Raw genomic sequence first — 13,582 nt, 5'->3', positions numbered from 1 at the left:
ACAAATAAAAAGTAATTAGGATATAATACTTATTAGTGTTTCTTTATTGCATAGAAATTTCCTCTTTTTTATATTATTTTATTTTATTAAATATAAAGAATTTCTGTTTTGTTGTATTAAAATAAGTACAATACATTATAAAAGAATCGTAATTAGCTTTTTATTAATAAAAATATTTTCTCTTTTTAAATGTCTGTTTTTCTTTCTTTATTTCATTTTGTACTAATTTTTATTATAAATTAAAATTTCTTTGCTTAATTATACTTTTTATTATTCTGTGTTATAAAATTTACTGTAATGTTTTTCCTCATTATTATTTGTACTCTTCATGGTTCCGGTGTTCATTCATTTGTTTTTTAAGTAAATTAGTGAAATTGAAGCAAAAAAACGCACTGTAGATTGAAAGCATTGTATTTTTACAGTTATGAAAAATTCAAAACTTGATCAGACACCAGTAAATTGATGATAATGATTTTTTGGATCCAAAAGTCGAACTTTCTTTAATCTTTTCTTTAAAACAGTGAACTATAAATATTTTATACTATAGATTTGAAAATAAATGAATGATTATACTAAAAAGTAGGTAGTGTGTAACAGAGAAAAAGAATGTTTCTGTTTTAGGATAATGGTTTTTTGCCTACTAATAATACAACCTGAAACCTTTGGAAAATTGATTTCACAGAATAAAGAATTAAATGTGCTCCGCTTTGAAACAGAAATCATTTCCATGTACTCTTTTTCTGCATGAAATTAATTTCTTCGGTTATTATCTAAGGTAAGAGTGTGCAGTGTGCTGCAGCCACTGTTCTTAACTTCGTTGATTTACAGAACTGGTTCATTGATCATCATTGACTGTTGACATGTTCAGCTTTAAGGATGCTACTTACTTAATTAACAGCTATTTTGCTTTGTTGTTATTAGAAAATAATTTATTTAAAAACATTTCCGGCATAGTAGATGTTAAACCAAACTCATACAGTATTGCTTTATATCTTATGCCATTAAAATTATACTCTTTACTTTGAATTTGTTGTTTGTAGCATAAAAATTTAATCTAATACTGCGTATTATTCTTTTAAAAATAGATAATAATTTAGATTACAGTTGCCTGTTTTCAGTTTTAATTTATATTATAAATATTATAGAGTACTTCAGTTTTTTACTGTTAGGAAAGTTTAAAATAAATCGTGTCGTTTTAGTTCAGAATAAAATTAGAAGAGAAGCAGTATTACCCACAGTTTCACATTAGTACTTGACATTACATCATTTTTTTTAATAGGTATTAAATAGTGTTTATGTTTTAGCTAGTTAACTTTATTAATACAATACAGGGTTATTTTATGCCAAATCATTATATCAAAGGTAATTATATTTATACCAAAACAGGATGATCATTCCATCCTAAAATAATCAATATCTAAACTGCGATTACTTAAATCGTAATAATTGAATAATATTGGCATATAATAACTACAAAGGCAAACTACCATTGGTTTATATAGTAACATCTAAAGATGTTACTATATACACCAATGGTGGAAAAAACAGAACAAATATTTCTAAGCTCAATATTTCTTCAATCCACTAAGCTGCTGTCTGTGTTGAACTATTGTCGTCATTTCCCAAATTTAGTCCTGTTTTTTCAATAATATTTTCACGCACAGTTTCCCATGCTTGTTTTTCTTCTATTCACACTCTACTACTCAGTCTACTCTATTCACACCTTCTCTCAATAAATTTTTTACATCACCTAGCTTAAATATTGTGTTCTTACTTTCAGTGTAGCCTACTTATGCCCATATCAGTTCTATCAGATTAAAATTACAATTGTATGAATGGAGACAAAACATGACACAATATTCTGATTTTGCGGTTTTATCTGCTTGATAATGAATATATATTTTTTTTAACTGATTTTAGTATTTTTAAAAATTCTATTTTTAACATGTCTTTGGTGTGCACAATTTTAATCATTTGGCAATTTCCGATTTTCAGATTGAAGTGTATGGAATTATTTCATTTTTCAGGCAATGGTAAGGCGCATCATTATTCATTACTATGAAAGATGATCCTTCAACAACAATTTCGACAATTTTTTTAAATCACTGTAAAAAATTGTCACCATTCATTCCATTGTGATACTCTTGGGACGATCTGCAGTACCCATGAATCACTGTTCTTAAAATTCATTTTCATTCCCAACATGCGTTACTATTAATTGTTTACCTTTTCCAGCCGGGGTTTTCACCCCCAGTTAACAAACCTTTAATAAAAGTGTTTTTTGCACTCTATTTCATACTTTCTATTTCTGTTACATACGTTTTACTGTATTTGCTCTGCAATAACCCAAGTTGTATCTAGATAATAAATTATCTTACCTTCTTCATGAAATCATTTAATCTCTCTTAAGGATTCCCTATACCATGCAATAATATGTTTGCATTCAATCAATAATGAATTATTTTTTTCTGGACATGAAACGAAAATTCAGTAATTTTAAAACATGATGCAATGTACTTCTAGAAAAAAATCAGCTATTCGGAATTGGTATTAATGGAATTTAATATTTTTTCCAAGTAGGAAGCGTTTTAAGCATGTAATTGAAATAAAACGAATAAATTTTTTTCTGTTAGCGGTTGTAGTAAAATTGTCCAACTTTTCATTCAGTTGTTTTCACATGCTTTTGAGTAATTTTAGGGCTAACAGGTTTACGATAAATATTGTGTTTCTTTATTATATTAAAAATTGTTCTTTCGCTAACTCCTAGGTTGCACTCTGGCTGCAGTCTCAAGGTTCTCTTGTTTTAAGCTTATATATATATATATATATATATATATACATTGCTGTTTATTTTTTTTCTGAACTACTTAAGGGTATTCCCAATTTATGTTTCAAACAGAATCACTCACTGTTAAAACCTGATTGGCACAAAAACATAGAGTAATAAAATTAACGACAATAACACTGAATAAAACTGTTATAAAAATGAACTATAAAACTGTACTGTACTGTGCAGAGTAGCACAATAACATAGACTGAAATACTTTTCTTCATTTCACTGAGTAATGTTGTGAAGCATTACAAATGATGTTATCATTATTAAAAATCAATAATAAATACTCAACAAAATTTTAATTGCTCACCATGAGCATGCCATGGCACGTGACAAGTGATAGCTTACAGAACATTATTTTACGAATAAAGTAATAATTGCACTTGCATGTAGAAGTGACTTAGCCTAAAGTAATGGGATATTACTCTTATATGCTGAATTTATATTTGTATAACCTGATTAGTTTCTCAAAACAAGGTTTAGTTATCAAACTTTCATTGTGGCCCTACACTGCCAAACATTACGATTCTTTGAACTTTCAGATTGAAAGAGTTTGATCATCTAATCCACAGTTCAGATTTGGATTTTACTAATTTCTACTTTTTCATGAAACTGAAGAAATTGTTAGAGAGTATGTGATTCATAAATAAAATGGGTACTAATTTCTGCAGAACCCATATATATTTTTGCTTCGAATGAAAGATGCATCTTATTGTTTACGAAATAACAAAATATTTCTTTTTGATTATTTTCTCATTTGTTATCACAATTTTTTTAATAATTATAATCTTCTATTTTTGTCAGTAATTTTTATTAACGTTTATTTCATAATTGGTAAAAGAGCTATGATTTTGTAACTGATTATTTTAACTCCTTATTAAACCAATTTTTTTGTTTTTTATTTTTTAATAACAAACATTTTGTATATTTTAAACTAAAGATACTTATTTTCTTTTATAATAACAAACATTTTGTATATTTTAAACTAAAGATACTTTTTTCTTTTACTTCCCTTCCTTTTGATTTCATTTCTTTTGTTTATCTTTCATTTCTTATCTTCTTCCTTACGCTTTATTTTATTTTTGAATTATAAGAAATTAAAATAATATTTATTTATAGAGATGGTTATGAACGACCTTATTAGATATTTTTTTTAATTAAAGGAATGTACTTATGTTAACTCTAAAAAAACCAATGTTAATTTTTATGTTACAGTCTTTGGATGGACAAAACATTTATAATTCATGCTGTACACTTCGTATAGAGTATTCAAAATTGTCAAGTTTGAATGTTAAATACAATAATGATAAATCGCGTGATTATACTAATCCATCGCTTCCAAATGGTGAGACTGGTTTGGATGGAGTTGCTTTATCAGATCAACTTTTACCGCAACTTTTACTTGCTGGCGGGGGTACTCCTGCTTTACAGGCTGCTCGTCGTAGTCTTTCACATGGAGAACATGCTCGTTTACCTGGTAATCATTTTCTTTATTTAATTTTTTGTTTTGATTTTTTTAATGTATTAACCAAATTGCTTACTTTGACGATTGAGACTTGCTATGAATTCAGACAACTTAAAGCTTCTTTGATGAGTCTTACATGCCACTATAATGTACGCATCTGCTTTTTAGAATTCAACTTACATTGTATTTTTAAGTTGATTATTACAATTTGAAAATAATTTAAAATATTGCCAATAGATGCTACATGAAAAATACAAATAACGTACTCTCTTGAAATTCTTTATCTTCTGATCATTTTGATGTAATGAAGCAAAAATTATGGTACTGGCAGTAATATCTTATAGACATCATAGTGCTTTAATAAATTCAAAATAGACTATATTAAGAATTATATATTATTTTACGAAGTTAATTAACCTCGTAATATAATTTGGTTAACCTATTTCATTTCAGTTACCCAGTTCATGATCAATACACCTCATGTGTTTATTACTTTACTTGTCTTCTGTAATGTATGTTAATTTCTTTTTTTGTTCATTTTATAAGATTTAAAATATACCAATTTCTATGGTGGAGTGGTAATGCCTCAGTCTTTCATCCAGAGGTCCCTGGGTTTTAATCCCGGTCAGGCATGGCAAACTTCATATGCTACAAGCGTTTTTTCATCAGCCAAAAAATAAATTGATAAATAAATATATGTTTTGTAAGATAAGAAACAAAAAGCATAACAATGGATTTTATCATAAAAAGTTATTGAAAAATATTTATTAGACAGTGAAAATTTTATTTTTTATTAAGAAATGTTTACTGTAAGAAGTAAATTGGTTTAAAATACTGTACAATATAAGTAATTAGAGAAAAAACATCTGAATAAATCAGTAGTCCTGTCAGGAACATAGTGTCTAATTTTAACTGACTTTTAACAATTATTATCGCTTAATAGTTATATAATTTTTATTACATGTGTATTTTGGACCATTATTGAATTGGTATGCTTTGTTGTATGTGCTTCAAAGAGAAAAAAAAATGTAATCATCCTTTCTCAATGCAAGATATGATAAAATCATTTACCTAGGCTTTTACATGTTGGATGATAAAATTTTGTAGGGGATTTTTTTTTTGTATTTTAACAGTGATTGTGGGTTCTCCTTTTACCTAATAAGCACTTAAGCACTAAGTTTATTGAGCAATCATAACCATAGAAAAGGGAGTCCTTGAGTTGGTTCAGAGATCCTTCTATCAGATAAGAGCAGTCTTATAGTTCCTTTCAACAAGGAAGAGTTTATCGACTCGGGCACTACAGTTTTAGGTAAAAAGGGACAACGTTTAGGAAAAGGGATGGTCGGTGAGAAAGGATGATCTAACTTTGGAGGAATCACAGTATGAGGAAGACTCAATGTCGTCTCCTCCAGGAAGTAGATGTTTGTTCAGTCCACAATTAATTCTGTGTTGGCTGGTTTAGGTACATGATGTAACAAACATTTTCTTTAATAAAATTTCCACATGAGAACAGGTACAAAGTTTGTAAAAGAACAACAACCTTACCTGATCCAGAATTCTGTGGCACTAGTTAGTATCCAACTGCAAACTCTAAACCATTCAATTAGACCATACTATAGTATATTTATTTGTATAAAAAAAGTTTCAGGTTTTTAACTTATATGTTGTAGTTAATTGTTTTGTTATTAAAGGTGGGCAAGGTGTCCTCGCATCACCATTCACTCCATTGCATGGTCTTGGTTCTCCTCTGGCTGCACCATATACTGGCTCCCCTGTTGGAGGTGAGAAAACAAATTGGTTTTTTTTTTTTTTAATTAAATTTTTAGCAGTATGGTATTTGTCAACTATAAATGACAACACTGCGATGTGAAAATTTCAATCTACTTGTTTTTTACTATAGCGATCAACTGGAACCATTTTATTAAATAAAACATCAGTTTTAGACTGTTTATCTATACTTTGATTTCCAGGATTCTTCTTGAGACATTACATTTGTTGTGAAACTGCTTAGGTCATAAGAAATATAATGGTACATTTTATGTATTAACCAAGTGTATAAAAATTTATACAGAATCATGAACCAATAAAAAAATTTTATTAAAGTAAAGTTATACAAAAACAAAAGCTTATGTGTATGTTAGTTATATAAATAAAAGATATACCTTTTACTTTTTTTATGTAATGAAACTAGGTAGATATAGTTTAGTTAAATATCTGTTTGTTGAAATATTAAAATTTGAAATGTACCTAATAAATCTCCCTTTTAAAATTTAAAGAAAATTATGTATCATAAAAGAACTGACTAATCTATCTTGTTAAATGTGCTGTGTAAAAAAAAAAATATATATATATAATACATATTTATTTATTTACATAAACTTTCAAGGGAATGGAACAAAGATCACCCTATTATTTAAATGTGCCGGTAAAAAAAAAAAAAAAAATAATAATAATACATGTTTAATGAAATAATTCTACAGTTACTAAAATAAATAATATTTTCTATCATTTATTTTTTTAAAATATTTTGTGGCTAATAAACACAAATCAATCAGTCTTATCCTAAATTTTAAATGCAAAAGAGATTAATTAACATAAAATTCTGAGATATTGTAAAATATCCCAGAATTTTAATTTTTATGTAGGGAAAAAAGTGTAATTTTTATTAATTTTGTTAACTTTAACTCTGTAGTAAAGAGCAGCAAATTGGTTATTTCTGTTTCATTTACCCTTTACCAACCAGTAGAATTCATTTACTTTACTATAAACAGTGGTGTGCGTGCATGCATGAACGTATTGTAATTAGATTAAAAATATAATTTCATTCTTTTTCTGAAAATACAAATACAATATTATTAATTGTTTGTTGGAGAGTATTTCATTAAAACTTTTTTTAGATAATTTATTTGTGTTTATTAACAGAGGAGCATTTGTAATAGAGAGCTCATAATTAAAGTTTTCAATTTTATTGATACAAAGGAAAGAAGAACATATGATTTTTTTTTAGATATGAATTAATATCATCCCCCCTTAATCCCACATTGCTAGGCTTATATATGAAATAATTATCAATTATTTTATACAAGCTAAAACTTATCACTAAAACTAAAAAAAATCACCTGTCTGATAAATATTTAACTTCATAGAGTAAATAAAGAAATAATAAGAAATTAGTGTTCTGCCCAAAGGCAGGTTTTCACATGGCCGCCCTCCATTCTGTTCGATTCTGTGCCATCCGTTTCATTTTATAGTAACTTCCTTCCCTTTTTATATTGTCACCATTTTCATTCATCTCCGACCTCTTGCTTTCCTCCTTGTTACACATCCCTCCAATGCCTTCACCAACAGGCAGTCACATCTCAGCCAGTGTCCCAAGCAACTGCATTTTCTTCTTTTTATTATTTTGATAATCGCCCTTTCTTCTCCCACTCTACGCAGGCTTGTACCTCACAGTGAAATTATGCCAGTTCCTAAGTCAGCTGTGAATGTATGTTTTGTAAGCAGCGATGAATAGTCACGCAGTACTGAAGAAGACAATGATTTTGATTTTAAATTATCTTCCAATAAGCCACATTGTATTTCACATGGTGAATTAAATGCCTTGGTTAGAGATTTAAATTTATCAAAAAAATCAAGCTGAACTGTTAGGATCAAGACAGCAATGTTGGAATTTACTTCAAAAAAATTAAAAAATTGGACTTTTGAAGCCAACAAAAAGAAATTTCTCAGTACTTTATTAATGAAATGAATTTGGTTTATTACACAAATATAACTAAATAACGTTTATGAATTTAGCATACGAATAACAACAGAAACGTTTACAACGAAATTCATCAAAATCCTGAACATTTAGGTGTTTCTTGAGTTGTGATTTTTTAACACAGTTCTGATCCTTTTCAATGTTTTCCTTTTTATCCCCACAGATCAATAAATTTATTAAAGATATATTATTGCTCTTATTTAAATTTATTAAAAAGTTTAAAAAATAATATTTTAAACAAAAACAAATCTGATACAATTATTCCGGAGCATTTAATCAACACAATCCTTTGCAAATAGCCTCATGCCCCTTCTATTTACTGTATAGATTGCACGTGTTGGTTTAAAAAAAATGTAAGCCCATGCGGCAAACAAACAATTGCACCATGAACAAAGTAAATTACAGAACTATCACTAGCATTGTAACAGAATTATGAAGCATCTCTTAGACTATGCAATTGTATAGAAGATAAGCAGATAAAAAGAGTAAATTTTTTTGTAAAAAATGCATCTCAGGTGACTGCAGTTAGGTAGAATGAAACCTTTCAAACTTGTTTTTATGACAAGTTTGTAGATCTATTAAAGTTTGTAAATCTTGTAATCTTTCAGACTAATGCTTAATGATGCGAGGTGTAAGTAGATTAAAAAAAAAATTACTGATTTAAGTTAATCTTGTAAGAGATTTAACTGTAAAATGTATGAAATTATTAAGTCTGTAATTTATATAGTGGTTTAATAAAAGATAAAATGATCTTGCACAAATAACTGTATTGTAATGAAAGATTAAATATAGATTAACTGATTAATGTGCAAAATCTATTTGTTTCTTTTTTGTGTGGATTAAATAAATGTGTATTTTATCTGTTTAAATAAGCTTAATCATAAATCGTTGTTTACAGTCATATCAAATTAAGCTATACCAATTTAAGCTTCCATTATGTTCAGAAAACTGACACTGCTTATGCATCACAACGAGTTCATATTATCTTTTTATGTAATTTTTTTTATGTTTTATCCATATTTTCATCAGTATATCCAGGAAGCTTTTAATCCACTTTTCCTATAAAAGTAGTGTGTATTGTTATAAAACAAAGATATATATTTACAGTACTATATAATAACATAATTTTTGTTTAATAAAAATTTACTTTTCCATAGATTCATACATATTCCGGTAAATTCTCTTTAACTGATCCTCTTTCATAATTTGTCATCTATCTGAATATGAATAGTTATGTTTTTTTTTCCCCCCTGTAATAGTAGACAAATATGAAAATAATGAATACTAGAGGTTCTGTTGCAAACATTATAGCTTTTATTACGAGAAACTGGCAGTTGACATTTTGATGAACTGGAACATAATTATTCTACTTCAGAATTTGAAAGACTATGCCAAAATATAGTTGTGATTAAATATGTATGTCAGATAAAAAAAATATATAAAAGAATATACTAAAATATACTAAAATTTTAAAATACATTTCTTTTCTTTATAAATTTTTAAAAGTTTATATATTTTTTTAAATAAGGCCATTGTTAAAGAAACTACAGTGGAAAAATATGAGTTTTGTTCAGAAATGATATAATACTGGAAATATTTTGAATAAATTGGATGGTTTGAGAGACAGATTTAAGTCAAATGAATGAAGTTGATAGTATTACAAGTTTACCATCTTGCCTTAGAGAAAGAAAACTCTTATAAATTCTTATTTATTTATTTTGATAAAAAACTTTATGAATACTTTTCAAAAGAAAATAGCATGGAGACTAAAACATTAAATTTATGAACATGTCTGTTTTGATATTGCATTAATGTTCTTTCATTATTTTTCATTTTGTTATATTTAACTTGTCTGAAGCATTATTTTATTTTTTAATTTCTCATAGTAGGCTTTTGAATTTAGTTTAAAAAAAAGGAGTAGTACCTTATATAATAGAGTAAGAATAAGAATACGGTATTTTGTTTTCTAAAAGACGTAATAGGTTACATTTGCATTTTTCAATTGCATTATTCCCCATAGTTTGGCTTATGAATTTTATATATATAATTCATCATTTCATGAATTTTTTTTTAACCCAATGACCTTGAAGATACTATTATATCTGAAATATTAAACTTATTCAAAGAAGTTAAAAAAAGTAGATATATTTGTGTTATTAATTCACATGAAGCTTGTACAGAAAGTAAAAACAGTTTTTTTTTTTTTTAATAACAAATTAATTTTAACTTTAATGTAATGATCATAATTTACATTTTTAAAGCTATTTTTCCACATAATCAGGTCCAAGCATTTATTGAATTGTGGCACTATTTTTTGAATGTTGTTATCAAAGAAGTATGCCGCCAGTCTATTAAGCCACTCACAAACAGCTGACTTGACATTGTTCTCATTTTTATAGCAGTTCCCTCCAAGAAACTCCCTTCAAATTTGTAAACAGGTGGAAACTGCTTGGAGCAAGATCTGGACTGTACACCAAATTATCAAAAACAGCTCTTTCAGCTGTTCAATAATGAGAGTAAGGCGTTCTGAGTATTGCCTGCCATGAACAGATGTTCACCTTGCCATAAATAAATGACAACATTTCCTTCATTCATTATACTCTTACCATTTACAGCGAATAATTTTACAGTGAATTTACACAGGATAAACTTCTTGCATATTCAAAAACATGCTGCCGATTGTACCTTACAGTCGGCAGGATTTTCAGTTTTTTTTAGACATTATAAACACATGAAAATCACTGTGTCACATTACAGCTATGAAATTTTGTGTAGTGCTAGCAGAACAACAACTGAGACTAACTGGCCTTGACCCATTGTTGTGACTGAAGATGTGTGCATGCGATGTGTAAAAGGTTCTTACTTTCTGGACAACCTACTTAATAATCTTGATCAATGCAAGATGCAATAGATTTTAATTTTGCTTGTTAATGATTAATACTTTAAACACTTTAATGGTTTTTATAAAATTTATTGTAAGAGAATAAAAAAAAATTATAGAAAGAAATTTAAGTCATATGTAAATGTCTTGTAATTAAATGAAGAAAATTGGAAGATAAATTGTAATTTTTGCCATCTTAGTTCAAAGGTACATTTAAAGTGTTCAGTCAAGCTGCATATGTATTAAAAAGTGTCCTTGGAATGAAAAAAATCAACATATTGTGATGGCTTTTGTTAGTATTTTTAATTGTCATGGTCCTTTCTAAACATATTTAACATTTTGTAATATGCTTTTCATATTAATTGTATTGTTCTTGAGAAAAAGTCAGTATTACTGTTGTAATTCAGAGAACTGTTTATAGAACATAGACATCGAATATTTCTACTCAGTTGAACATAATTTCATTTTTTTGTGAGATTATCACAGATTATCACTTGTCTCCAGTCATAGTATTGAAAGTAGTGACAGTGATGAAAAAACAAAAAAGAAAGATGGCTGAAAATAACACTTGTTGTGTTGATTTAACAATAATGGGTACTATTGTGATTAATTTCTGTTGTTTTATACTTTTTTCACCACAAAAATTGAGACAGTACTGTAATTTCCAATTTATATTCAACTTGTAAAGAAATATGAAAAAATATGATATTTTTTCATGATTTGTAACTGACTATCAGTATCAACAAAATGCTAGATGTTGTCTGTATTAGCAGCAGTATTATTGTACATTTATTTCAGAATACCTCATAGTTAACAAGCTACCCATAAGTATAATTATTTTTCATTTCCTCTCACATGATGGCTGATACATAGCAAAGAAACTAATTTTAACTGTCTATCTGTGAAATTTTAAACAATAATTTCCGATGAAATTACTTGTTAATCCTTAATATATTTTCTTGACTTTTGTGGGTTTGTCTCTAACAAGGTTTGTGACCAGTATACTTGCATTTTTCTTAATTTTCAATTATAATATTATTTGAAACCAAAAAATTGTTTTGCCTAAATTTACAAAATATATTCTACTGATTCAAGACTTTCATTTTGTTGAAAAAAAAAACTAGATTTGATTAAATAATTGCATCTGATGCAGTCTGCATTTGTAAGACTGAAATGCCACTTTTCATATGTGAATGGTGAGTGTAGATTTTTGCTCAATATAACACTTTATCAAAACTGAATAGCTCTTGAATCACACTTCTAATCAGCACAAATCAGAAAATGTAGTTTATTGCTTAGTGAGATAGAAATGTTCATTAGCACCTGGAACTGAATTTGTGAAATTCTATTTTATAGCTATATATATATGTATATACATTGTTCGTATTTATTTTTCAAAGCTAATTGATGTTTTTTTTTTTTGGAAGCCTTATTCTCATTGAAACCTCAAAAAATTTGGATAAAAGTCATGATCTTTATCAAGACTTTGTTACTTTTTATCATTTTTCTGTAACATTTTTTGTCTTATTTTTTTTAAATTACGTTTTTTGTTATGTGTTCTTAGGAATCCCATTAGCTGGTTTCTCTCTGCCAGGATCAGGTACAAACGCTGCTTTAGCTGCCAGTGGAGTTCGTCTACCAGGACAAATGGCTGCGAATACTTGTGTTCTTCTTATCAGTAATTTAAATGATGAGGTTAGTAGAAAGTTTATGGAATTCCATCTCATTTCTGATAATATTAAATGTACTTTTTTAAATGGAGTGTTTATTTACAAACATTGGTTTTATTAGTTTTGAGTGTTATCTAAATTTGTTATTATTACTATTTATATGGATGTGTTTGTTATATTAATATTTAAAATGTTCATTGGATTTTGAAGAAAATAATTATTATTTTCTTATGCATTCTTAATCGTAATATGTACAAGGTTATATATTATCCCTAGTTGTTGGTATTTTATGTTTTTAGTATAGGCAAAAAAGGAATCATTTTTGCCTACAAATAAATTATCTATTTTCATCCTGTTTTAATAATTTTTTTCCATTTTTAAGACATATCAGTATCTGTTCCAGTTTCTTGATTGCAGTCAATGAACATTGTTTTGTAGTCAGTATGATTCCCTTATATTTGATTCCAGTGTCTTCTGGCTTCAATATGAAATTTTACCTTTTCTTTTCATTTTCTTGGGCTTTCCATTAGCTATTTTTCAACCTTATTACGAAGTGTTAACCTATTACAAACTATGTTCCAGTTTTTCATCTACTGTTTTAAACACAGCTTGTTCATTCAGTGGTGGCGGATAGAAATTAGATGCACCGTAGCATCACAGCAGTAGTTTGTGGTGGGGGTAAAAAACTTGTCAGTTGAGATCAGAATTCAGAATGTTAAATATCATGTTTATATACTTTTCTAAAAACATTGCTACATTTTTATATATATATATATATAGATAGATAACTGGATCTAATTCTTAATAGACTGCTTAATAGATCCTTGTTCATAGCTGTTATTTGTGAATAAGTTTATTTATATTGTTAGTGTCATTAAAAAAAGTTATTTTTAGTTAACGTTATTTTAATTGTTCGTAAATTTAATTTATTGTAGTGTAAATATAAACCCATAATGTCAGTAAAAACCAGTGT

The 13,582-nt window shown here is 27.5% G+C and overlaps 1 protein-coding gene across 7 annotated transcripts in view; it reads left to right on the top strand.

Moving 5' to 3' along the window:
* The window catches only part of heph (polypyrimidine tract-binding protein 1 heph), a 974,461-nt gene that overhangs the window by 935,259 nt on the left and 25,620 nt on the right, over positions 1-13,582 (top strand). For 6 of the 7 annotated variants that reach the window (XM_075379895.1, XM_075379893.1, XM_075379896.1 and 3 more), the window contains 3 exons: positions 4,049-4,310; positions 5,969-6,079; positions 12,504-12,634. In XM_075379895.1, coding sequence (XP_075236010.1) covers positions 4,049-4,310; positions 5,969-6,079; positions 12,504-12,634 — 504 coding nt within the window. The remainder of the gene's footprint in view (positions 1-4,048; positions 4,311-5,968; positions 6,080-12,503; positions 12,635-13,582) is intronic. The other variant, XM_075379892.1, reaches the window with a different exon arrangement.

Source organism: Lycorma delicatula, chromosome 12, assembly GCF_047948215.1.
Source record: "Lycorma delicatula isolate Av1 chromosome 12, ASM4794821v1, whole genome shotgun sequence".
NCBI classification, from domain to species: Eukaryota; Metazoa; Arthropoda; class Insecta; order Hemiptera; family Fulgoridae; genus Lycorma; species Lycorma delicatula.
Note: the sequence above shows the minus strand (reverse complement) of the source record. Positions and strands in the feature narration are given on the sequence as shown.